We start from the raw sequence: 27,465 nt of genomic DNA on the forward strand, positions 1-27,465 counted from the left end.
TTAGTTTTAATAATTGCAATTAATTTTTATTTGTTGCTCCTCTGCAGAAATGTTTAAATCGGCCGATTACAGAAAGGGAACAAAGATAATATGCAGAAATGTTTAAATCGGCCGATTACAGAAAGGGAACAAAGATAATATGCAGAAATGGTTCACATACTGTACATAAAAAAACACATTCATTTAGCTATTCAAATAACGTATTTAATACAAGTTAATATTTATTTTCCACTTTAGAAAATAATTATAATTTAGAGCTACTGTACTTGTTTGGACAAACAAATGGCTCATCAACCTTTCAATAGTTGCCTTTGGGTTTCGTTTGCAGATGCATTGTTATACAGTACATTTCAGACTAATATATTTAGGAAAAAACATATTGTAGTGCAGTAAGACAGAGCAAGAAACTACATTTTTCAAGATTTTGGCCTAGATTTAATCAGATCAAGCATTAACCGTCGGTAGCCCACACCCGCATAGCTGATGTTTCTGGCGGTGTCATAAGTGTAACTGCGTTGGAGCTGTCAAATCGGTGAGCAGCTGCTCTTGATCATTGTCACGAAGCCACACCCATCCCACTCGCATTAGAAGTTCGGAACGAGAAAGTGTAGGCTGTATAGAAATGACGACACTCAAATAGAAAATCATTAATCGATTCATTTCTACCAGCCTAATCGAGGTGTAGATGACATCTCACATTCCAGTGTTCGAAATTGTAAACGTGGCTGCATGGAATTTCTCTTAATGCCACCTTGGCCAACTTGGTGCCACCAATGGCAATGTCCGCATTAGGTATAATGCCAACAGCCACTTGTGGATGTGACAGCTCTACCGCAGTTCCACCTCCAACACCAACAAAGCAACCGCCAGGCGGATGCTGGCTAAAGCGGATCTGATTGAATAGAGCCCTTTATCAATTAATTTGGCTTCCGAAAACACATCAGCTGAAGCATATTACAGGATTATGGTTTGTGTTATGTTTCAAATGACCATTGTTGTCTGACGACAAAGCATACAGGTTAAATTCTCATTACAATTCATAACGTGATTCTCCCAGGGCTAAGCATTGTTTTGTCAGGTGCATATACTCTGCCCAAAAGTGCATTGTAGCTTGTCCTTAGAGGATAACTATTGACTTGAGAAAATACTACCATTGAGTTGTATCACTGCTGGAATATACAGATGTATGTTTGTGAAATGGTCTTAAAATCAACCAACATAAGCAAGTTCTGCTTTTCGCGGTCTCACTCATTACCTACGTTCTTAGGTACAGATCAATGAACAAGGCACCTCTAGCATTTTTAAGCATCAACACTGTCATATGAATAAGCAGCACATTACACACGGCAGCATTCAGGTTTGACCTATCCTTCACTTTCAACGAAAACGGGTCCCTTCAATGTCTTGGTTTACGTTCATCTATACACAGTACAGTTCATTCCTTTTACAACATTCATAATGTTATCATGAAAATGTGCTTCTTCCATCAAATGAAATCTTACATTCTGAAGAGGGACTACAACACAGAGCTAAGGGAAACATTTCTTGATCTCAAATGAGTAGTCTGTGAAATGGAAGTTGAAGAAGCAAATATTTTCCACCATGAAAACATGACGGTGAGAAACAAATAAAAGTTTATAAATTCAATAAATAATAGTAAGAGCTTCGCTGAAAGCAGAGGTAACATAATCAACAAAAAAACACAACCCCTAAGCCACTGTTTTATCCCCAGCTATAACCACCTGAGAACATCTTTAGTTTTCTTGGCTGAATCCTGTTCTGTACACATGACCTAGCCTGGGGGGCGGTGAGCCAGTGGCGGGGCGGGGGAGGAGCTAGCGGAGTGGATCTGTGACAGAGCTGGGCATCGGGGCAGGGGAGAATGTAAGAAAGGAAGGGGCGTCTGTCTGACTGTCTGCTCTGACCTGACTCCTCCATCTCACCTGCTATGGCCACGATGAGGCGGGCATCAGCTAACACTCAGCTGGGCGAAGCCAATCAACTTCACGTTGTCTGGGATCTCAGTGTCATCACAGCCAGAGACCTGATGGAGGAACAGATCAACAGGGTTGGTGTGGGCCATGAAATCCTAACACTTGCGTACACCACAACATTACCAGACATGATCCAACACCCAATGAACAGCTGTACCCTAACAATACAGATTGGTTTTGGGACTGATCCTACTTTAAGTAGTAAGCCACTATTTAACGGATTAATATTATTTTGACCTCTTTTGCTCTTAAAATCCTATAAACCAATAAAACTTGAAGTACAGGAGATTTGTCCCCTTTTTAAAGGGCCATGAAGACATGAGCGCAGAGTGGAGGAATTACAGTCCTTCAAAAGATAATTTGCCAATGAAACATTTACGGCGAGAGCTTTGAAAAGTATCTACACTATTTCACCTACAGCCAAGGTGGTAGAACAATGTAATTCCTCCATTTGATAGTAGAAAATGCTTCATATCATCCGTGACTACGTCTTTAACAGCTCTATTAATTACTACATCAAGGTATCTTTCATTACCGTTGTTACTAGAAATCATGTGAAACAAGCAATGCAAAATGCACAAAGACAACTGTAATTTCCCTTCAGGTATTCATTTAATCTAATAACTAACAATATTCTGATGCAACATCTTCTACTGTGAAGGGTTGCAGTGCAAACTACTGTGCTGTGCTTTGAACTGAGAAAGATTGGATATGTTCCTTGTTAAAAGCTTTATGCCTATGTTGCACAGGTCTGTGTTGCATTTAATCATGATGATATTGGCATCCTGAGACCTGGGGGGGTTTCACAGGCAGGAAAAGCTAAAAGTGATCCAGAAATATCAAAGCTCCCTATCATGTTCAATGCTTTTTGTAAATGAGACGTGCCGTTTGAAAAAAGAACATACAACAAACAGAGAATTATTTTGTCTGCATTTGAGTTATTGGCATGGCTAACTCCACAAAAGCCCTTTTTAAATTTTTATTTAACTAGGTAGGCTGGTTGAGAACAAGTTCTCATTTACAACTGCCGAGGTTGGAGTAGCCAGGAGGAAGGCATGGCCAGCTGTTGAGAAATGCTTGTTGAAGTTTTCGATTCTCATGGATTTATCAGTGGTGACCGTGTTACCTAACCTCAGTGCAGTGGGCAGCTGGGAGGAGGTGCTCTTGTTCTCCATGGACTTTACAGTGTCCCAGAACTTTTTGGAATTAGAGCTACAGGATACAAATTTCTGCTTGAAAAAGCTGGCCTTTGCTTTCCTGACTGACTGTGTGTATTGGTTCCTGACTTCCCTGAACAGTTGCACATCGCAGGGACTATTCGATGCTATTACAGTCCGCCACAGGATGTTTTTGTGCTGGTCGAGGGCAGTCAGGTCTGGAGTGAACCAAGGGCTATTAGAAAGGCCTGCTCGCAGAAGTGTTTCAGAACTAGAGGAGCTTTTGCTGAAATATAAGTGGTATTTTATTGAAAGTTCATTAGGAGAGTGAGTGTGGCTAAATATGGCTAAATTCTAAACTCGTTATGCTCCTATGCTGACCCACAAGAATGCCTTATTACTGGTCAGACACATTCAGAATGGTTTGAGTGCAGTCTTGTTATATATTTTTCACATCGCTATCCCCCTGGAAGTGGTACAGCATGAGTCAGTGGCCTGATGTCTGCCCGCCACCAGCAATTTAGAGCTGAGAATGGAGAGAGGTTCTGTCACTCCCCGGATAGACTGGTGGGTCTGTCCTGTGGTATAAACCCTCTTGGTAAAACGTTCGGAATTGTTCTCTGAGCGAAGATAATTATTCTCACTGTTGGAATGTGTAGTGAAACCACAAACATAGTTCAGTGTTTTTAGTCGATATTTGGAGTTGAGTGGCTGTGTGTGATTTTGTGCCGTCTAGAACTGGAACACTGTGTTAACAAATTGAAATGGGAAAGTGCTCGGGCCAATATATTTAACCAGCCATGCCCCAGCCAGCAGCACAGTCTGGATGCTGCTGCACTAACCCCTCTGATGCAGTTCTGCACACCAGGGAGTATCTCCAGCGACATTCACCAGCTGCTGATAAGACGTACATGGCAGAAAGGTCAAATAGTGATGTACTGTGACCAACCGCACAGATGTTGTTTACCTCATCCACACCTTCCAAAAGGGTGCTAATAAATAGCCCTAATATTACAGCAAACCCACCGGGAGCGGCATTAATTGCTCCCTTAATTCTTCTCTGTCGAGAATTTGCATTGTTCCGCTCGTTGTCGATCAATCACATAGTGGTGTGCACAGAGGGAAGCATATGTGCAGATAAGGAGTGTCAACCATCAGTTATTTCACTTAGAGGACAAAGTCAGTACCGCGACACTGTCATCACAGGTTTCTCCCATTCTCTAGCACCAGTGCTCATTTGGGATTTGAATGTGTCAGTATTTCCAGACACCACCACCCTAAAGCATTGTTATTTAATTGGTGTGAGAAATATTTTCTATGTAGCTTGAGAGTTGTGGAAGTCAATCAATTTGTGTGATGTAACGTTCTGGTTTTTGGAAGCGTCCCTCTTACTTCATGTACTGTAGCTAGCTTGAGACATGAGGTGGTGTGACATTTATCATCTGGGCACTCACCAGTTTAAAGGTCAACACTTTGTAGGTGGTCGGGTCATCTACAATTTTCTGAAGGTTAGCAGCAACTGAAAGGTAATGTCATATATAGAGCATGTGTTACTAGTGTTATTGCACAGTCACATCAGATTATCTACCATAGATCAAAACCGTACATCGCTGCTCTTATACCTCTCATTGACTTTGAGAGGGATATGATTCTTTTGAAAATACCAGTCCTAGGTCAAATAGATTTTGCCCGGTAAAATTGTCCCAAATGCACCAACTCCCAGGTTAAATCAAACGCATCTCAAATACTTTCAAGTATTTTACACATGTATTTGACCTAGGTATGGAGAATACATGCTAAGCATGTGGGTTTAAATAAGCCCTGCATTACATCAGAAAACAAGGATGAGACTTTTACCGACAACAACATCGTGTCCATTGACAAGGCCAGCTGAGAATAGCTCCTGGGAAACCCCATCGGCAGTGTCTATGGAGAGAATAACATATAACATTAGAACCAGGTGAGAAGTTAACATGTGACATACGGTACTACACTTCAATACAACATCAAATGGTGCTAACCACCACATTCTAACATTAGCTTCTTCATTGTCTGCACCTCTTACCTCGGCCAGGGGTGAACTCAAACCGGATGTCATTGAGCTCCTTCTTGGAGTTCCTGGCGAGAGAGTTGGGAAGGTGATAAGTATTTAAGATGAGTCACATGTGAACAGACAGTGGGTCCAGGATCTGGTTAGCTTGTTTGTGCTTTACAACTCCATGGCATGACAACAATAGTCAGAGGAGTTGGCTACAATACAGATCTGGGGCCAGGCCAAGAGTCCCTGTGTGTTCTATTTGATTCAGACTGTCTGAAAAGGATCCTGACAAGCAGACCCTCAGGAACGGAAAGAGTGGAAAGAGACAGCCCGTCTGCCACATCGACACTTTAACTCTCTAAGCTTCACACACTGGGCCATGTTAAGCCCATAGTTTTCCTAACTAACTGCTTAAGTCAGTGTTACTTCGAGCTACTGTAATATCCCACCTGTATTTATTTAAGGACGACACAGTTGGTGTAGTATTAGTGGTAAAATGTTTATACTTGCACGTGACTCATGTATATTAAATAGGCTGCAATGTAAAGCCCAATAAATGTGATTATTTTGAGTTGCCATGATGGGGGTAAGTCTCATGAAGAGTTCCAAAGAACAGCTGACTGATGTTTATAGTAAACAGCAGCCTCTCTGTGCATTGGCCAAACCCTCCTTCTGGTCTGTGTACCAGTGGTGAACATGCATACTGTACAGGTTGGGCAAAACTCATCTACGTACTGTATATAGCCTATTGTGGTGACTACAACGTCATCAAATCAAACGTTACTGGTTGCTTACACACATATTTTGCAGATGTTATCGCAGGTGCAGAAAGATTGTTTCTCCAACAGTGCAGCAATACCTAACAAAACAAAACAATACACACAAAACGAGCAATGTCCGAGTCAGGAATATAAAGACCCAGTCAAAAGTTTGGACACCAACTCATTCAAGGGTTTTTCTTTAATTGTACTATTTTCTACATTGTAGAATAACACTGAAGACATCAAAACTATGAAATAACACACGTTGGAACATGTAGTAACCCACAAAAGTGTTAAATGTAAAATATATTTGGATTTGTTTAAGATTCTTAAGTAGCCACCCTTTGCCTTGATGACAGCTTTGCACACTCCTGGCATTCTCTCAACCAGCTTCACCTGGAATGCTTTTAAGGAGTTCCCACATATGCTGAGCACTTGTTGGCTGCTTTTCCTTCATGCTGCAGTCCAATTCATCCCAAACCATCTCAATTGGGTTGAGGTCGGGTGATTGTGGAGGCCAGGTCATCTGATGCAGCACTCCATCACTTTCCTTCTAGGTCAAATAGCCCTTACCCAGCCTGGAGGTGTGTTGGGTCGTTGTCCTGTTGAAAAATAAATGATAATCCCAGTAAACGCAAACCAGACGGGATGGCGTATCGCTGCAGAATGCTGTGGTAGCCATGCTGGTTAAGTGTGCCTTGAATTCTAAATAAATTACAGAGTGTCACCAGCAAAGCACCCCCACACCATCACACCTCCTCCTCCATGCTTCACGGTGGGAACTACACATGCGGAGATCATCCGTTCACCTACTCTGCGTCTCACAAAGAGACAACGGTTGGAACCAAAAATCTCAACTTTAGACTAATTTCATGTTGATATGTGTCTGCTACTTGAACTCTGTGAATAATTTATGTGGGCTGCAATTTCTGAGGCTGTTAACTCTAACGAATTTATCTTCTGCAGCATAGGCGACTCTGGGTCTTCCTTTCCTGTTGTGGTACTCATGACAGCCCGTTTCAACCATCAGCGCTTGATGGTGTTTGCGACTTCACTTGAAGAAACTTTCTTGAAATAAAGGTTAAATACATGAAGAAGAAAAAAAACTCCATGAAGGCCATCCAGTGAATTTCCATATTTGTCACATGCCCGATTGATCCTTTCCGAAGGTCAAATGAAGTGTTGAAATGCAGCTGAAACATAGAATATAGCAGCTCAAATGCGTTGTATAATTGATTTAATGTAAAACAGGTAGAACCTTTTAATCTTTCAGAGGGTGATAGAAGTATTACAGTAGCAGGAGGTTGGCTGAGGATAATAATGTAAAGGGGGACTTGTAGTTTTACTAGTTCCATATTGTGTGAAGGAAACATCTGTCTGTGAGCTCTCCTGGCTCAGAGCTCCCATCTGGCTATGAACTAAAGCAGCCTACTAATTCATACAGCTTTCTTATACAGCAACTTCAAACCAGCAATGATGCATAAAGTTCCATCTGCATGTTTATCCTATGTCAAATTTACACTGTACTACCCCATCTTAAATTCTCTCTAACATTGGCATTAATACAGTACATGGAGTCAGTATAACAACAGCACAATGACTGGTAGCTTCAAAAGGAGGGGAGTGGCTGGGCAGGCTACTGTACACAGCGTTGTGGGAGTGGGATTAAATTGGGCTGTACTTAAGATGCATAAATCACATCCATCTCCGCCCGCCTGGTAGCTCTTGACCTACATTTTACAGGAGATTTTGTAAGGAACATGCTCCGACACATCTGTGAGGGCTAACTTAGTTCTGCGAGATAGAGCGAGAGAGAGATAGAGAGAGAGGCAGTAGGAAGAGAAGTAGGAGTGGATTTCCATCAGCTGTCTGTGAGTCAACTTTACTTGTCCAATTCTGCAGATTCACAACTAGAGAGAAGTCAGGGGTGAAACTTGAGTTTAGCAGATGGATGTAGGATGAATAAGATCTCTCCAGTTCATCCACGGACAGTGGGAGAGCGTGCTGAAAGTGTTTCTGCGGCCACATCTGTGGCAGAGGACCTGAGCCCTGCGTCTCCAACTACCAACTAAGTCCGTCTCCAGAGAGATCGGCAGCAGATTCCTGGAAAGTCCCTGTCAGATTACATTGTAGGAGGTAAATAGATCGCAGAGGACAGTTGGAGCTAAGCCGCACACACAGATTGAGAAACCGTTTAGAAGTTTTAGGGATTTTATGTGCTACTTTTAAAAACGTCAATCTTCCAGAGTCTTACTAGGAGTGTTAAGATTTTCTTAAACAACTGTGTTACTATCAACCCATCAGCACAGGGACAGAATAAGCCATGAATAAACAGACAGAATAAACCATGATTTTGCTCAGTCAGCTTCAAATCCCAGCATCCCACACCTTCCAAATGAATCACCATGAGACGTCAGTGGGCACTAACAAGCATTGGGGCGATTGGAGTGTTTACCAGGTAAAGCATGAGCTGAAATAATTAATATAGAGAGGTCTTCTATCTACTAAAATAGATTTCCCCTGGTAGGCAAAGGGGACTCAGGCAAACACTTGACTGGCAAACACAGAGAGTGCCATTCAAGGAGGGGAGAATCTCCACTGTAAAACATGACAGAATGTCATCACTCCCAGGTCCCCTGAGTAATTCAAGTAATGTTTGTCTATAGAACAATTTAATACTCCTGAACTGCACTCTGACACTGAAGCTGTTTGCAATGTGTTCTGTCCAGACTTATGATTGGTATGTTGGGGAAAGTTAGCTGTAAAGCTCTCTAGCACAGAGAGTGTTCACTGCAGTTCAAGGCCGAGGCCAGGTAAACAGATGGTCTGTTGTGTATAGACTACACACAGGGACTGACAGTGACCAGAAATCAGCGTTGACATTTCTAACACACCGGCCCATTTTTTTCCTCGATGACCCCACACCTGCCCATTTTATTCGTTGAGGCCCCAATTATTAGCCAGTTAATTATAACCCCCCCCACAAAAAAAGAGAAGGTTAGACAGGCCCACCAGGATAAAAATGGACCAGCCTATCTGGTATTTGTCCGAAATGTCAGATGGTCACTCCGCCCCTGACTACACAGGAGAACTCTAAATCCTGTGTGGCATTGACAGGTAGGTTATTTCTTAAAACACCAACAAACAATCAATACACACATCTGGGGAGTGTTTGGAGTCAGAGGGAAAGTACTTCAGAGCTCCGGCCTTGGAAAAGCCTACATGAACGGGCCCACTGTGTGAGAGGAGATAGTATTAATGTGCTAGTAATTAATTTTCAAAATAAAGGAGAGTAATTTGACTTCCTCGTGGGTTTTAAATGAATGAGTTTACACACGGCAACGCACAATAATCAAAACTTTTTGTCTGAGTCTACACAAGGCAGGATGGGCTGTGTGGGCATGATAACACCAGCCCATGGACAGACGGAATAAATATGCCACATCTGCCTGGAGCTCTATTGGTTAATTGTCTGACTTCTATCCTCCCATGATTACATACCCTATTGAATCAGCAATCAATTGCCAGTGAGGATGAAACGTCAATATCTGTGCCAAAGTCTTTCTTTCATGGAGCAGATCAAATGTTCAATTTCTTCTGTACAAAATAAAAAAAATTAAAACAAATAAATAAAAATGTCAGCTCCCAGGTCATTCAAACTTTTCCTGTCATTCTTATTGTCTTTTAATAGAAGTTTCCTGCCGGTTCCAAGTCCCCCAACTAAACTATTGACTTCACAACTGCCACCAGTTTGCCGCCAAAATATTGACAACAAATACATAGACTCAGTCAAATAAATACAAGTGTAAACATTTTTTAAAGGATATTGTGCTGAAACCCTCATATTAAGCACCAATGGTATTCACTAAATTCATGGTTTATATTTAGGATATTTTACAGCTTTGTCATTCTGCTTTATTTTTTAAATCATCTTATTTAATTGTGTCATATATTTTACATGTGATAAGGCCACACAGAGAGCCAGACATAATTACAGACACCTTAGATAATCTGAAGTACCCATAAAGGCCACTAGATATCTTGTGTTAGATTACATGAAATCCTTGAAAGATATCAAAATTCTGATAGTTTCCATGTAAAATTAGAACATTTCCAGTAACATACCCTGCCTTTGCAACCCTAGCCGTGGTCAACTCACCATAGCATCCCATCTGAATACAATTCTCGAAAGAACCTTCATTTATGGGTTCACGCTAGCATAAATCCCTTTCTAATCAGCCTTAACATCCTTATCAGTTTTGGGAGGAGAATTTATATAGTCTTGTGTTTGTTCTTTCAGATGCAATTAAGTTTCTCAAATGAGTTTTGTATTTTTACCCAAGAGAACCCCACCACCACACGACGCAGCTCTTATACCACCAGAGCTCTGTTCATGGTTTACTCTCAGTGAAGCAATTGTTGGATTAAAACTATAATTACATTTGAAATCTGCATTGATTATTATGATTACAAAACTGAAGCCTAAGAAACTTGTCAATGCAAGTCTTTTGTAAAAACAACGAGATACATCTGGTTACTATTGTATGGAAGAGTATAACATAATATTACGATCGGTGGAACGTGGTGTGTCCCATCTGACTGCCGATCAGTCACTGATTCAAATAGAAAGACGTACCTAGAAGAGAGTGATTACTGTAATTCCATTGTGACTGGAAAGAAACAACGCCGGCACTATTCCATATGGGCTTAAATAATGCTATAGGTTTCAGGTTGAATCAGGTTAGATAGCTCCAACAATTTCCCCGTCTGTTTCCCACAACATAAATTCACTTTGAATGGAAATAAACTACACTTATCTCACTTGTCCTACTATTATGTTAACTAGATAGTCAGCACAGAAACAATGGAAGAATTGTACGAAAACATTTCCTATGCTCCCTGGGGATGCCCTATGAATTATTCAAAATAACATTCCTTTCTGTGATTCCTTTCACCAAACATGCACCCTCAGTACCCTCAGTACATTTTCTACAGGGACCTCCAAGCTCTGACTTTTATGAAGCTTTAGCCTTAATCCTGTTGTCAAGCTCTCACTCAAGACACGTCGTTAAAAGACGGATTTCTGGATTTCTAACATCTGTTCCACCCGTCCTCTCAGACAAAGAGGTCGGTCGTTCTCCGTCATCTGTCCTTGCGAGTACGGCTGCATCCAAAAAGGCACGCGTCAAAAGTATTTCCCCCTTTTACTGTATCTGCTTAAGGACCTGTTTGTCACTCATAGTCTGACCAGTGCCCATGTCATCTCCTGAACCTCTGGGGACTGGGTACGGCAGACGTCTTTTAGGCTGATGCATTACAAACTGTAGTGGCAAACATATTTTCTGTCAGGCGAAAAGAGATGGTGAGTGTAGATGATGGTGTTATAACGGAACACTTGTTTTACTGCACTGACTCAGGACTGTGGAGAATATATAGTATTGCGTTATACCAGTTTACGACATATTCAAAAGCTGTGCAATGTCACCAATGTAATTCAGCCCAGCGAATCAAATGTAATGTAATGCTCTTTCAAGTGCTCCCAGAACTGCTTTTACAGTTCATGGACTAAATGGGGTTATATAGAAATCTCTCCGCAAATATATCCACATCATAATTCTACATAAAGTGTCAAAACCGATTGCAACAAAGCCCCATTATTGCTCTATGGGAGATTGGGAGTTGACAGGGCTAAGCTAAAGCCATTTGAGTTTATCTGAACAAGTCCTTCAGCCAAAGGAGGGCTTGAAATTGAGAGTCCTGATAAATGTGCTGCTCTCCCTGGGCTGCTGCATGACAGGGACTGACTGTTTCAGCACAGATCAGAGGTGTGGATCTTGTCAGTTTACTTTGGACTTAATCTACCAAGACACACGTCACTGCAATCCTTTTGCTGTGGCGAGACTGCCCTCAGCGCAGAGCAGGATTGGTTTAATACATAGCACATACAGCAAACCACTTATTAGCAAAAGATACATCGCTCCCCATACACTGCCAAGGAAAACAGCCTGAAACGGCTGCAATGAATAGAACCACGGCCACTGACAAATAACGACAGCCCCACTGCTCACAGAACTGTCCATTTATTTACATGTAAAGGTTAGAATAATTACACTTCTCCAGTAGCCAGCCCTCCAGTTGGCCTGCTGTTGGCATGCAGTGGAGAGGATGGCTTTGTGTGTTGCACAGTGGGCCTGGGGAGGGCCCTTCAGATGCTGCCTGCTATCTCATCGACCCAGAGCCTACTATGCTACACTGCACCCAGTGCTGTATTTTGCTCTTCAAGGGGCAGCAGGCAGACTTCAAACTGTCCAGAAATACTCCATTGTCCATGTCTGTGGCAGACATCTGTGTGTGTGCGTGCGTCATAGTTTTGCACATTTGCCTTGCATATCCTGCTTTCAGACGGTGTTTAAACCTGCTTCCATTTTGCTGTGGGGGAAGTAAAACGGATTTAAATTCAATGTAATAAATATAAACTGCCATCCTCTTGGGAAAGGATTTGACTGCTTGGAGGAGTCTGAAGCCTAAACGACACTAGTTATCATACATGTATCATAAAAGGACAAAATATATAAAGACTGAGCCTAAATCTAATCCTAAACCTATTCCATATTGGTCACAAGTCTTACTACAGCCTTGAATTGTCTTTTAGCAATAGGTCTTTAACCTGGCAGATACGTCCCAGTGGCTGAAAGTGTCTGGACTAGCTGAAATGAAGGTGAAGTCAGATCAGGTCAGTGCTGGCAAGTCTGGTGGCAGCGCAGGTCATTAACAGCCCTCTAATTCAGTCCCTGAGAACACAGTAATGTGGAGCGGGGCCAATGGAAAGTCAATCGAGTGTAACACTCGCCCTCTTCCAACCCAACCTCTCGGCCAGATTAGAGAGACCAGATCCTCGGTTAAGTCAGATCATCTCTTTAGAGAGCCAAGACATCATTATGTCATCATTAGGTCTATGAGCAGCAGGGTACATGTTGAGTGATCCTCAGACCTCTGTTTGGGTGAAGCGGACTTAAGGAGGATGAGGCCAAATTGAGACTCTGCTTACCTTAGCCTTAGGACCATATTTAGAGCACCTTGAATATAGGGCCCTGTGTTCTTCTCAAATGGTTGAACCTGTAAGTAAAGAGTGAGTCAATAAAGCCAGAAAGTACTCAATATCTCCTGGAGCATTAAAAAAAATATAACTGACTATACACCGGTTAAACTACAAAAGCAACAGAAGAATACATCAGTTATATCACACAAAATACATTCAATATATACAGTGTATTGTATTGATGTATTCTGACAAGATCGTTGAGTTCTGTTTTTGAGGAGGCACAATCCTTTGACTGGGCCCTGACTCAACAAAGTAAGAACCACAGTAGCACTTATGGCCTCGAGCCATATCACACTTTCTGTAGCCATGGGGACAGTGTTGTGTAGGCAATGAAGCTTGCTTGGTTCCTTGATCTGATCTACAGGCTATGCATAAAGTAGTCTATTTTGTATTGATAAGTAAATACAATCTCAGTGACTGTTCAAACAACAATGTAGCCTTATCAATTCCCCCAAAAATGTATTTTGTTTAGAAGTATTAACTATTGATTCCAGGCTAGTGGACCAAAACTTGTGTGAATACATTCAAGTAGCATATCAAACTAGGACAACGTTGTAGGTTACACCGGCAAGTATAAGAATATTTGCCAGGGCATATTATTTCATTATAAATCTGATTATTTTACATGAAGATGTGGGAAGCTAAAAAGTTGTTTAGCCAACTTGCTAGAAAGGGAAGACAGCAAGACAAGACTCTTTTTTTTGCTTTCACAACAAATAAGACAACAAGAATTCACCCAAAAAAGGTATTTTGTTAAGAATGAATAACTCATTTTTACAGGCTATTGTGAAACTACAGAACTTGCTGTAGCCAACTAGCTAGCCATGTGCATTTTTCTCAATGGCCAAAACATTACGTTTTATTTTTAGTTGATATGGGAAAGATCACAAAAGCAGCATATCAAACTGAGATAATGTTTTAGGTTATGTTTGAGGTTATTATTTTAAATTATAAATCTGATTATTTCACATGGAGATGTGGGAAGCTAAAAGGCTAACTAGCTTGCTATGTTTTTAGCCAGGCTAAACCCGCCAGGCTGCCAGCTAGCTCCTAGTAGCAATGGAAGGCGACTTCCCCCGTTTTCACAAAACGAAAAGACCAAAATAGCAAAATATTTTATCACCCCCTTGTGAACGGGAGTGGGACCGGCGAGGATATATGTTACCAAAAGGTGTCTTCTACTCCAGAAATCCCACTCCACCCACACGCACGCAGTGGAGCTTGTAGTAACCTTAACAGCTAAGCCCTGAGCTGGCAGTGTCAGCAGGACGGCCATTTACTCTGACTTATTACTGCTGAAAGGGCCCCTCCATGAGCCTCAGGGATACTGGCACATACTCACTCAAACACACACAAACACACACACTCAGTGGTGCATCAAGGTCACTGAATCATGACAAATAACATCTGCCTCTGTTGCTGCTCCTGAAAGCCTCACCTGTGGATGCTGAATGGATAGCCCTTCAATGGGAATAGTGTTGGCGTTCTCCTCATCCTGTGGCACAAAACGAAAGGCGTACAGTAAAGATATAGCATATACTAGTCCTTTTTTCTGTGCTATAGAGGAGCATCGTTAGCAATAACAAATCTTTGCACAAGATTAGACATCGCTCATCTCAGTCAGCAAATAGAGAAGTCAATACAAAACAATCCATATGTAAAACATTTTGTTGTTTTTGAACAATCAATCAAATAGAGAAAGCATGCAAACACGTTCACCCTGGGCTTAAAATCAATGAGTCCGAGAGATTGTGGCGGGTGAGATGTACTAGGTTTTTTTCCCAGATTTAATCATTTATACACAACCTGCTCCCTGTTAAGGCAGGCAATTGGATTCTCCAATGATGCCCTTTGTAAAGTAATCAAATCATACAGGAAGAAACAGGGACAAAGTAAGTCTATTAACCTTGTCAATGTGCAGGTTTACATACTTATAAAAATCAATCTTCCCCCACATTTCAGCTGAGGATCTGTCTCAATGATGTCAAAAAGACACTAACGATGATAAACCATGCATATGTGTTTATAGAACAGAAAAGAGCTAACTTACGTCTTCGTTTTCATCTTCGTTCTCCTCTCTGACCCTTCGCGACTGGAAGGCAATATCAAACACAAACAAAATTATCTTCTCAGTCTTGACAAATCTAAATATGACTGCCAGGTGTAGAACTCAATCCCTGCAGAATAATTTGCATAATGTCGCGGAGGCAACTGAACATTCAAAGCTGAAGCATTTGTCACATAATTGCTTTGTGTAATTATTCCCTGTAAGAGCCATTCAGGTTATGCATCTATATCAAATAACCTTTTGAGCTTTGATCATGGTTGTCTTCCCCTCTCCCTCCTCAGCCCCCTACAGCCATCTTCAAACCCTTACCAACTACCTATAGTGACTTGTGACTCTAGTGACAGCTAGCTCACTGCTCTCACAGAGATCCATGCAGGATCTAGGACTGTACAAAGGCAAAAAAAAGGAGAGTTTCATGTCTTCAACATGACCCTCTGAAAAAATGGTTCCCAAAGGGTTCTTCGGCTGTCCCCATAGGAGAACCCTTTTGGGTTCCATGTAGAGCCCTTTTTACAGAGGGTGCTACGTGGAACCCAAAAGGGTTCTACACTACATGTAACCCAAAAGGGTTCTATCTGGAACAAAAAGGGTTCTTCAAAGGATTATCCTATGGGGACAGCTGAAGAACCCTTTTAGGTTCTAGATAGCACCTTTTTTTCCTAAGAGTGTAGTTGTTCCATTTTTCTCCAGCCTGTGGCTTTAGTTTGGATGCGCATCTATTGTCATGGTCTCACCTACCCTGCCTTGATTGACAGCAGCCTTGCCCTCCTCGCTCCCCTCGTCTAGCTCATCATCGCTCCACTCCCAGTCTCCGTCTTCCGTCTTGTGCAGATGGCCGCTGGACCCTGGAACTCTCCTCACCTGGGCCAAACACAGCACAACTGTTAACACACACCATCAAACTGTAGGGCGGAGAGACAAAACACATTTAGTAGCATACCCCTTCTGAGGTTCTCTCACTAAGTCAGCACAACATCAAATGTTATTCATCTGTCTTACATGAGTTTGTAGGATTTTAGAAATATACACTCGTACTATATGAGAGTGCAGTTGAATTGACCAAACATTGCACAAACACTAGCTTGGACTTGGATTCCTCTCTGAGAGTTTTTAAGGTCTACAAAACGGCTGCTGTGAGCTAGCAGAAAACAAAAGAACAGAGAACACCAAAACGAAACACAGAGAAAACAAAACACAAAAACTCCTTAATAAGAAGCTAACTCTGGATGAATCTAAGCGGAAGCACCCAGCATTCTAGAGCTAAGTCAAAGAACATGTACCCTTCTGACGGCATCAAGTTCTTTCTCCGAACCTGACACAGAGCCCATGCTCCTGGAATTCTGCTCTGGCTCCTTGAGCAAAACAAAAAAGCATCAGTCCACTGTGTGTGGATGCATGTGACAGTTCAGTGGCCTGTATGTCTCTCTACACACACACATATATGGAACCACCAAGCTGTCTATGCCAAAACATGTGTACAACTACATTTAGTACTATAGGAACAGGAATGTCAATATTTATGAGCATGCACATTTAGAGAAACACACAAACAGAAGATATGGGATTAAGTACATACAGGCAAATTACAAGAGCCATATAGATGCAATGACTCTAAACTGTATTATCTGTGTACTAGTGTGGGAAATCACTCAGCATTATATCAGTATTATTTTCCAACTTTCAATTACGTAACACATCAGTGACTGCTGCAGCCGACCACCCTCGGTGTCAGCCTCTAGAAATAATCTTTGCTCAATACCTCCTGCAGGTCTCCCTCTTAGGAGATCAACTAAGGAGCAAGGGTGCCCTCTGCTGGCCAATGAACAACTGCTGAAATCCTGTCCTTTGCCTGGAGATGAATGCCTTGAATATTACTATTTTGTATTCAACTCTGGTTGAATTAATACGCCTGCACAGCCCATGGTCCAATATGTACTTCTCTATAGATTGCTAAATCACAGTCAACCCATGTTTAGAACTTCCCTTCTGATGTAAAAATGTACCCTACACATTAAACTCCTCGCTTTTCTATTGCAAAATCTACCTTTCCTTGCTCCTCTGGGGAGCGACTCCAATGTTTAACAAGCCTATAGCTCGTGGGAGCAGATTCTTAGAGCAGAAAAGGGAAGACAGGAGAGAGGGGAGGCTCAGTGAAGGGGCAGGAGGAGAGAGAGAGGGCAGGAGAGGAGAATGAGGGACGGGCAAGGGGAAGAGATACTCAAGGAGGCGCAGTGGAGAAATACTGAGGGAGGGGCAGGGGGAGAGGCCGAGGCAGGAGGGAAAGAATGGAGGGAGACTCAGGGAGGGGCAGGGGAGAAGGGAGAGGGGGCTACCTAGTCAGTTGCACAACTGAATGCATTCAACAGAAATGTGTCTTCCGTATTTAACCCAACCCCTCTGAATCAAGAGAGGTACGGTAAGAGAGGAGGCAGGGGAAAAGGGAGGCTAAGGGAGGGGGGAAGGGAGTCTGCAGAAGGGGGCAGGTGATAGACTGGAACACAGTTTTGACTACTCCTACAGTTTTGCTTCGGTACTGCAGCATAACTGTCGCCCGGCTCAGAAAGACCATTTCCATGCACAGCCACATAGGGAAGTCAAATTTGAAAATAAGACACTTTAGTCATCACCTTTGTGCACAAAACATCCATTGAATTACTCAAATAACTTTCGCTGGGGCCAATTTTTTTCCATCACTCACAGCCGAAGATATGAACATTTTATATTCATCCAATGGCTGCCATGTTTTTGGATGACGTGGCCGCTGCTCGCTCTGCACCCTGTGCGCACTGAGTGCTAGTGCGTATGTGATGGTGGTCCGTATAAACTGGATGCAACTCGGATATAGGCGGTCCATGAATCAGCGTATGCAAATGTGAGTAGATTATCCTGTAAACATTGGTCGGACATCTTGGACGCAGTATCCAGTTCTTATTAAACCTCAGTGAGAGACAGAAGGGGGGGGGGGGGGGGAGCAGGGAAAGAGACTGATCTGGTCCATGATGTGGACAGGTCACAGTGTCCTGAGATGACAATGTTTCTGCTAGGTTTCTTCTCTGTGCAGGCTGGCCTGTGTCTGCTGAGTGGATAATGTGGGTGACTCTCCATAGGTCAGAACAGCACACAAGCAAACCATTATATTATCACAGAGGCAACACAGAGGACACTACTCTATGACTCTCACTCCTCATCTGCAATCAAGTGAGACAGACTCAACACAGCTCCATTACTGTACGTGCGAACTGTGCATTTACGCCAGAAGACAAAACTGTGATGTGTTCGCAGGATCAGGATTGGCTGAAAAGGGCATCACGATTACATTACAGCCTCAGAATAGAATACTAATCATTGTACTGTCATGCTCCAATCAACCATAATCTCACATTAAACTATGTTCCCAAATTGAATCAACCCACACGATCTGAATGATTGGGACTGTTGTTCTGACCAGCAACTGTCCACCCCTCCATCTGACAACTCTGTCACGAGTCACTTCCCTCTCTATTGACATTATGCGCTGCTAAATGATTGTTTCGCGCGACACCCAAGCCCCCCCCAGTCACCCATGCCCCCCCCAGTCACCCAATGTCCCCCCCAGTCACCCAATGTCCCCCCCCAGTCACCCATGTCCCCTGCCCAGTCACCCATGTCCCCTGCCCAGTCACCCATGTACCCCCAGTCACCCATGCCCTGTCAGTGAATTTCCATCCAATCCGTTCACCCTGATCTTTTTGCCTCCTGAGAATAGCAGGATGATGGCATACCAAACATCAGTCTTGCCTGCCACACTGCTGCATCCCAGTTGGCTGTGACCGCAAGGCAACTGAGCATGCAAATGGTGTGTTTAAGTGCACCTCTCCGTTACCTAACCACTCACGTTAAATCCCATTTGTCTTTGTCTCTGCCACTTGCAGTGAGCGTCTGAGCGACATTACAGACCACTAATGCGTGAGTTGTCAGCACATCCATTCTGCATGACTGATATTGTTCCAGCAGTGGCTCATATTTGCAGCCACCCCCACATAACAGTTGGAGCACAAAGTGAATGAAGTGTTGAACAGAGAGATACAGAGAGAGAGAGAGAGAGAGGACACTCGATGTCTGTTGACTGGTGGAGAGTGTCCTGCCAAACCTTAGCATACTTTGTTCATAATGTTTAGTCAATATTGGGATTGCTTTAATGGGAATTATGTTTGTTTAGACATTACCCTTTTGGCTCTCTGGGTTATGTTCGGTGCTCTGCATAGCAGCTTTTCAATCAGATACTCTCTGTTCTGAAAATGAAAATCACAACCCGCGTTAAAAACATCAACCTACCAATTCTTTACCCCACCAATAGAACAGGTACAATTCTGGCAGTAAAAGCATACCTTGGCCTTCTGGAAAAATTTACATTTCAAAAGTTCTGTTGCTGTAGGCCTAAAGAGAAGCAAAATACATGGAGATATAAGAACACTTACAAATCATTGGCCTGGAACTGAATGTACCATTCCTACAATCTGTCTGTGTGAGAATATATATCTTATTGTGTGGGTATGGGTGAGACCACTAAACATGACTGTATTTCAGGACTCTCTTGTAAAAGTGGATGATGCTCTACAGAGACTCGATCACCACCCAAGGCCATCAGAGTTACTGTATCATCAACCGGTGACAGAGTCCACAGATATACAGTGTAGGTCTAATGCAGTTCACAGAATGGCAGATATGTACAAACCTCTTGGCGGGCTCCTTCTGAAGGCACAGGGTTATTAGCTTCCTAAATGATTTCCCATATTTTTTCAGCATCTCTTTATCCTCCACACCCGTGTCTAGGGTGGGGGGATCATTCTGTAAGGTCAGCATTAAGACCTGGGAAGAGAAGAGGAAGGGTCAAAAGCATGCACGCGGTCTCTCAGTAGTTATGTAGACACAGGGTAGAAATCTGCCTTTCGTGGTTCATTAGTTAAGATGTAGGCATATTCCACTGGCAGCTGGATATACAGCGATCAGGCTCACCTTCATGGGTGGGTATCGGTGGTAAGGTGCAGACCCTGTGGCCAACTCTATGGCAGTGATTCCAAAACTCCAAATGTCTGCTTTGAAATCATAGCCTCGTACCTGTGGGCATAGCAGCACTACTGTTAGTGTTGTACAGTCTATGTGAAAACAGCTGGTAGATGTTACTAAAACTGGCCACAAGACAGTCTCACCTGTTCCATTACTTCAGGGGCCATCCAACATGGTGTGCCCACAAAGGTCTTCCGTACTTTGTTTCTGGTCATATCCCCTCCAGTGGCCAAAAAGGCACTAACTCCAAAATCTATTGGGGAAATATGTATAATTCAGATTAAATGCATTGATGTAATGTTATACCTAATTAACATCTTATAAAACTGAATATATTGATGCTATGCAGTATTTTCACAACTATTTCATGTTCTCCACCTTATTCAAACTGTGCACACTCAATATCTTCCGTTGCATTCATGTTAGAAAGATTTTCTTTTGAGTGTTTGTTGAATAAAGGTCATCCAACTATATGACAGAGACCGTAGGCCTCTTGTGATTTATGATGGGGGACCTGTTTGACTACCTTTATGTTCATGTTATTCAGTAAATATTGTGAACTACTTTTGATTGCTGAAGTCTGGCGTTTTGTCTATTATGCTGTTGAATTAACTGGATGTATGGAAACATCATAAAAAGTCATATATAACTGTGGTAAGTGAGCGAGCTGTGAGAACAGAATGTGACAGGTGAAGGTGGGGTGAAATAGGGACATTACTCACACACCTGCAATCTGAACAGAGCCGTCCTCTCCCAACAGGATGTTCCCAGCCTTCACATCCCTGAAGTCACACACAAAAACACCCCAGTCATGCCCAAACAGTATCTCTCTATGTAAGTGGGGCAGCATCGATTGCATCAATGTGTGTAAATTTGTTTTGCAGCCTGCTGTCATTTGGAACACAGGCCAAGGGGGTAATAGTGGTTTAGTTTTTTATGACCTTGACATCCAGGAAAGTAAAAAATAAAATAAAAAACACAACCTGTGTGATCAAAGTGAAGTTCAAACAAACTATGTCAATAAATTACATTGAAACAGAATAGTCAGCACAATTTATCTAACACTATGTAACTCCTAGATTACATTTTATAGATTCATATTTTGGAACTTTTATATTCGATCTTCCGTTAATTTTTTAAAAAAATAAATCATATATATATAAATGTTTAAACTCCAGGGTATCTTACCTGTGAATCTGTCCATTTCTGTGCAGATAGTCAAGTCCCTCAAGGACCTCTTTTAGTATGGTTGCAATGATGAGCTCATCAAGGACTCCATTTTTGTGCTCTCCTTTGCTAAATGTATGCTTTATTATATCCAACATGGATCCTAAAAAAAAGAAGCAGACAGAAAACCAGAGTGCCCACAATGCCCAAGGCTGACATGTCATTACATGTCAACTATTCTGCCTTAAGCAAGTTTGTTACAGTTGAAGTCGGAAGTTTACATACACCTTAGCCAAATACATTTAAACTCAGTTTTTCACAATTCCTGACATTTAATCCTAGTCAAAATTCACCACTTTATTTTGTGAATGTGAAATGTCAGAATAATAGTAGAGAGAATTATTTATTTCAGCTTTTATTTCTTTCATCACATTCCTAGTGGGTCAGAAGTTTACATACACTCAATTAGTATTTGGTAGCATTGCCTTTAAATTGTTCAACTTGGGTCAAATGTCTAACGTAGCTTTCCACAAGCAGTTGGGTGAATTTTGGCCCATTCCTCCGAACAGAGCTGGTGTAACTGAGTCAGGTTTGAAGGCCTCCATGCTCTCACACGCTTTTTCAGTTCTGCCCACATCTTCTATATGATTGAGGTCAGGGCTTTGTGATGGCCATTCCAATACCTTAACTTTGTTGTCCTTAAGCCATTTTGCCACAACTTTGGAAGTATGCTTGGGGTCACTGTCCATTTGGAAGACCAATTTGCAACCAAGCTTTAACTTCCTGACTGATGTCTTGAGAAGTTGCTTCAATATATCCACATAATTTTCCTTCCTCATGTAGCCATCTATTTTGTGAAGTGCACCAGTCCCTCCTACAGCAAAGCACCCCTACAACATGATGCTGCCACCCTCGTGCTTTTCGGTTGGGATGGTGTTCTTCGGCTTGCAAGCCTCTCCCTTTTTCCTCCAAACATAACAATGGTCACTATGGCCAAACAGTTCTATTTTTTTCCAGAGGACATTTCTCAGAAAAGTACAATCTTTGTCCCCATGTGCAGTTGCAAACCGTAGTTTGGCTTTTTTATGGCGGTTCTGGAGCAGTGGCTTCTTCCTTGCTGAGCGGCCTTTCAGGTTATGTCGATACAGGACTCGTTTTACTGTGGATATAGATACCTTTGTACCTGTTTCCTCCAGCATCTTCACAAGGTCCTTTGCTGTTGTTCTGGGATTGATTTGCATTTCTCGCACCAAAGTATGTTCATCTCTAGGAGACAAAACGTGTCTCCTTCCTGAGCGGTATGACGGCTGCATGGTCCCATGGTGTTTATACTTGCGTACTATTGTTTGTACAGATGAACGTGGTACCTTCAGGTGTTTGGAAATTGTTCCCAAGGATGAACCAGACTTGTGAGGTCTACAATTATTTTTCTGAGGTCTTGGCTGATTTCTTTTGATTTTCCCATGATGTCAAGCAAAGAGGCACTGAGTTTGAAGGTAGGCCTTGAAATGCATCCACAGGTACACCTCCAATTGACTCAAATGATGTCAATTAGCCTATCAGAAGCTTCTAAAGCCATGCCACAGTCAACTTAGTGCACAGTAAACTTCTGACCCACTGGAATTGTGATACAGTGAATTATAAGTGAAATAATCTGTCTGTAAACAATTGTTGGAAAAATTACATGTCATGCACAAAGTAGATGTCCTAACCAACTTGCCAAAACTATAGTTTGTTAACAAGAAACTACTTTTAATGACTCCAACCTAAGTGTATGTAAACTTCTGACTTCAACTGTGCCATCTTTAATATTCATTACAGCCATTTACATGGTGGGATGCCACTGCACATAGGTCTACAGTGAACTGGTCCAAAGGATGGACAATCGCTTGTTGACATTTGATGAGATCAATGTCCTGACATATGAAAGAACTCACAATGTAGTCCATAACAGTGTTTATGTGTTATGTTATTATGGCCACTTTCAATGCTTAGTGTGGGAGTAAAAAAAGAGATGGCAGCTATATTTTGCTAAGATGTTGAAGGTAAAAAGCTTACCTCCACTCAGAAGTTTCATGACTAACCAAAGTTCATCCTTTACCACAAATGAGGTGTAGTAGGTGACAACATTTGGATGGTTGCATTGGCTCATGGCTTGAATTTCTTTCTATTGTTTAAGAGGAAAGAGGCACACATCAGACAAAATAAAGTCAACAACTTTTGACAACCTTTCTTATAACGAGAATTGTTCATTTGTCATTTACTTCACTAAATATATTACTTCCAAATACACAAAGTAATAGTTTACCAAATACTTAATAATGTCAACAAATACTAATTTCTTATTCAAATGGACACAAATGGACACTTTAGTGTAGCACAGCCCTCACAGAATAGCAAAGTAAAATTACTGCTCAATCAGGAAAGTGTGGGCCAGAGAAGGCCAGAGGCACTGTGGACACACACAATGAAAAAATTGCCTTTATTTATTGTTATGCTCACCAATAGCTCATCCATGCTGGTCTGGCATTTCTCCAGGTTTATTCTCTTTATGGCCACGCGTTCTTGTCTGGGGGTGCAGAGGGCAGCCTGCACTACGGCTGTGGCCCCACTGCCTGGAATCACAGACAAATAGAGGTGCAATTAACAACCAGGACAGGAGACAGTACATGACAATACAGTAACATCAAAAGTGACCAAGGTGAAAAGCATAAGGGATCATTGACACATGCAGGATCATTGTTGGTCTGTTTGGGATATTAAGCCCTTTTTGTGACATTTAAATGATAAATAATGTGACTGCAACAACAATGCAGAGCACCATTGCACCAATACAGTATGTACAAACATATTTTCCAATCATATGCTAAATTCCTATGCATAACAGTCAGTGTATCCAAGACAACTTTGAGAAGAGGGGTTGAGCGAAGAACCAGGCAACTCTAAGCTATAGTTATGTTGTACTAAGAATGTGACACAGTACATACCATGCCAACTGCTGGTGACAGGTAGGAATGAGAGGAGATCGGACTGCTCAACAGTTGATTATATGCACATGACAGATGACGAACTAGCCACAGCAGCTCTTGGCTGTAGTAATGCTATCCCTTATCAGCATTGAATCGGTTTTCTTTAGCTGTCGGTGTCAGCTCATCTATATGCAAAATTCATATTCATCCCTCTGGACAAAAGCTAATTAGACAGATCCAAAAGTCTCCCACAGTTTGCACGTGACAGAATTCTTAAATGAGCAAAAAAAAATATTTTGGGAAATTACCATGAATAAGTGCATTATAGGCCTACCAAATGAAGTCTGATGTTAATACCAGTAGAGAGAGGTTGTGGAGAGTAATGCTGACCAGCAGCGAGTGAGCTCAGTACTGTAACCGGTTCTATAACTCCTTGATGTAACCTAATAGAAGTGCAAATACACCTCGATGACCTACGAAACTTGACTGACGTGCTGAAACAATAAACTAAACATTCCTTTCCACTGTAATGATTTAGCTATGGATTATAGAATAAAAAATGATCATATTGCTTCCTCCTATAGGCTCACTAATATTTATAACGGTGCTTGGTGAGGCAGGGCAATATATTAAAATGTATTGAATTGTTTTTACAACTATCATAATTAAATTGACATGAGAGGCTATAGGTCGAATGGGCTGTTTGTGATTTATTGTCCAGAGCAGTCGCTAATCTGTGAGAACTATTTTTTCTTGTAAGTAGGCAAAAATGTGGCATAACCAAATAACAATACTCAACATAAGTCATCACAAAAGACCTAAAATAATAATAATAATATTCATAATAAAATGGGACTTTTGATGTAAGAGTAGACCCTCTGTCTAACTTCAGAGTTGGCATGCAATTGAATATCCCTGCTCTACTCAACGACACCATGCCATTCCCGTGAGGACGGCAGGTGCATGATCAAAACAATTACATGCGATTTTCATTCAGATGATCCATACATAGACACATATATTTCAATATAGCCTAGTGGACACGTGCCATAATTGAGCATCGTTCGGCATAGAAGAAATCGACTGCATTAAAAACGCATTTACATGAAATGGCATTCCTACCCATATACATAGAACTTTACCGTGACTATAAATATCTCTCTATGTGATGAAAAAAGTGGTTTCCTCTTACAAGAAGAAGCGAATTGCGGTTGTTAAGATCCGCATTGCAAAGCATTACAGAGACGCTGTTGAATATGAAAAAGCCGGTAGGCCCTCGTCGTCATTCACCACTGATAACCGGCCGAGCCATTTCCATGGCAAAACATTACAATACAAACAATATAATCATATCAAGAGGTAGCCTACCAACCTATGACTTCCTGTAACTCGTAAGACTCCCTGGTAATTGGCCAGCTCATTGTCAGCACTGGTTGCGGATTCTGGACAGGAGGAGGAGATCCGCCTTGCTCCGCCATGATGCTGCTGCTGCTGCTGCTGCTGAGCTACTTAGCGACCCCAGACCTTCTCCTCCTGACTACAGAAGTGTCAGCTGCTGCGGAGAATTACTACGGCCTGTGATGAAAACATCCGGAAATAGCCGCGCAACTTTCAGCACAAAAAGACGGAAATAAATTATAACGCAAAATCATGTCCAAAACCGTGCACTTGAATTTGTGATAGGCCTATAACATTTGGTCGTTTTAGAACAATTTTCAATTCCAAAAGTGAACGTTTTGTTTTTGTAGTCGCCAAATTAAATAATGAATCAATCAAATAAATTGCCTATTATTTGTTGATAACTTGATAATAACTTAATTTGAACCAATTCAGTTGTTTTAAGCCTACGGCATTTCAGCTTTGGCTACAGTTTAGCCTGAATGTTAGATTTGTTACAGATCTATTTTGGATCACGCAGTGATGAAGATGTGACATTCTATCCTGGATCATGAAAGTTGCTACAAAGGATCACAGTGACCACTAATCAAATATGTCCACTAGATGGCAATATTATACCTTCAATCACATACAATGGCCATATAGACTTATGTACTCTTGCGAAAACTGCTTACACTACTAAAATAATGTTTGCCTTTTAATTAATATTGATTAAATTAAAATAATTATTAAATGTACATTAGCCTATGTATTTACACTTATCCATTCATTTATCCTATAATAACATCGACATTGACAATTGGCCCAGCGTTGTCCTGGTTAGGGTTTGGCCGGTGTAGCCCGTCTAGCATCACTACTCTGGACGGTTCTGACTTAGAATATGTGGACAACTACAAATACCTAGGTGTCTGGTTAGACGGTAAACTCTCCTTCCAGACTCACATTAAGCATCTCCAATCCAAAGTTAAATCTGGAATTGTCTTCCATTTCACAACAAAGCATCCTTCACTCATGCTGCCACACTGACTATCCTACCCGTCCTTGACTTTGGCGATGTCATTTACAAAATAGCCTCCAACACTCGACTCAGCAAATTGGATGCAGTCTATTACAGTGCCATCCGTTTTGTCACCAAAGCACCATATACTACCCACCACTGCGACCTGTATGCTCTCGTTGGCTGGCCATCGCTTCATATCCGTCGCCAAACCCACTGGCTCCAGGTCATCTATAAGTCTTTGCTAGGTAAAGCCCCGCCTTATCTCAGCTCACTGGTCACCATAGCAGCACCCACCCCGTAGCACGTGCTCCAGCAGGTATATTTCACTGGTCACCCCCAAAGCCAACTACTGCTTTTGCCACCTTTCCTTCCAGTTCTCTGCTGCCAATGACTGGAACGAATTGCAAAAATCACTGAAGCTGGAGACTCATATCTCCCTCACTAGCTTTAAGCATTAGCTGTCATCCCCATATTGTTATTTTTTGTTTTGCTCCATTGCACCCCAGTATCTCTACTTGCACATCTATCACTCCAGTGTTTTTGCTAAATTGTAATTATTTCGCCACTATGGCCTATTTATTGCCTTACCTCCCTAATCTTACTACATTTGCACACACTGTATATAGACTTTTATATTGTGTTATTGACTGTACGTTTGTTTATTCAATGTGTAACTGTTGTTTGTGTCGCACTGCTTTGCTTGGTCAGGTCGCAGTTGTAAATGGGAACTTGTTCTCAACTGGCCTACCTGGTTAAATAAAGGTG

At 41.9% G+C, this 27,465-nt stretch overlaps 1 protein-coding gene across 3 annotated transcripts; it reads right to left on the bottom strand.

The window, feature by feature from the left end:
• On the bottom strand, positions 1 to 26,264 carry LOC110520082 (STE20/SPS1-related proline-alanine-rich protein kinase). 3 transcript variants are annotated; one of them, XM_021597116.3, is made up of 19 exons: positions 25,675 to 26,245; positions 23,836 to 23,948; positions 23,392 to 23,500; positions 21,355 to 21,496; positions 20,893 to 20,948; positions 20,310 to 20,419; positions 20,116 to 20,217; positions 19,835 to 19,968; positions 19,488 to 19,536; positions 19,326 to 19,391; positions 16,401 to 16,472; positions 15,859 to 15,981; positions 15,103 to 15,144; positions 14,491 to 14,547; positions 12,999 to 13,066; positions 5,217 to 5,269; positions 5,009 to 5,077; positions 4,606 to 4,670; positions 7 to 2,044 (listed from the first exon to the last, which is right to left on the bottom strand). In XM_021597116.3, exons 1-19 carry the CDS (start codon positions 25,778 to 25,780, stop codon positions 1,970 to 1,972), a joined length of 1,611 nt encoding a protein of 536 aa, XP_021452791.2. In that variant the 5' UTR covers positions 25,781 to 26,245; the 3' UTR covers positions 7 to 1,969. The 3 variants fall into 3 exon arrangements, with proteins under 3 accessions (XP_021452793.2, XP_021452791.2, XP_021452795.2); XM_021597118.3 differs by lacking the exon at positions 16,401 to 16,472 and having other exon boundaries at positions 1 to 2,044; positions 25,675 to 26,264; XM_021597120.3 differs by lacking the exons at positions 7 to 2,044; positions 4,606 to 4,670; positions 5,009 to 5,077; positions 5,217 to 5,269; positions 16,401 to 16,472 and adding an exon at positions 12,012 to 12,379 and having other exon boundaries at positions 25,675 to 26,264.
• Positions 26,265 to 27,465: the final 1,201 nt, after the last annotated feature.

The sequence above is a fragment of the Oncorhynchus mykiss genome, chromosome 3 (genome assembly GCF_057628025.1).
Source record: "Oncorhynchus mykiss isolate SJ-2025 chromosome 3, ASM5762802v1, whole genome shotgun sequence".
Classification (NCBI taxonomy): domain Eukaryota; kingdom Metazoa; phylum Chordata; class Actinopteri; order Salmoniformes; family Salmonidae; genus Oncorhynchus; species Oncorhynchus mykiss.

Coding starts and splice junctions, on each gene's coding strand:
- LOC110520082 (XM_021597116.3), bottom strand. CDS start 25,780: ATGGCGGAGCAAGGCGGATCTCCTCCTCCTGTCCAGAATCCGCAACCA. Junction 21,497..23,391: donor CATGAAACTTCTGAGTGGAG/GTAAGCTTTTTA, acceptor TCTTTTTTTTAG/GATCCATGTTGGATATAATA. Junction 4,671..5,008: donor TGGACACGATGTTGTTGTCG/GTAAAAGTCTCA, acceptor ATTACCTTTCAG/TTGCTGCTAACCTTCAGAAA.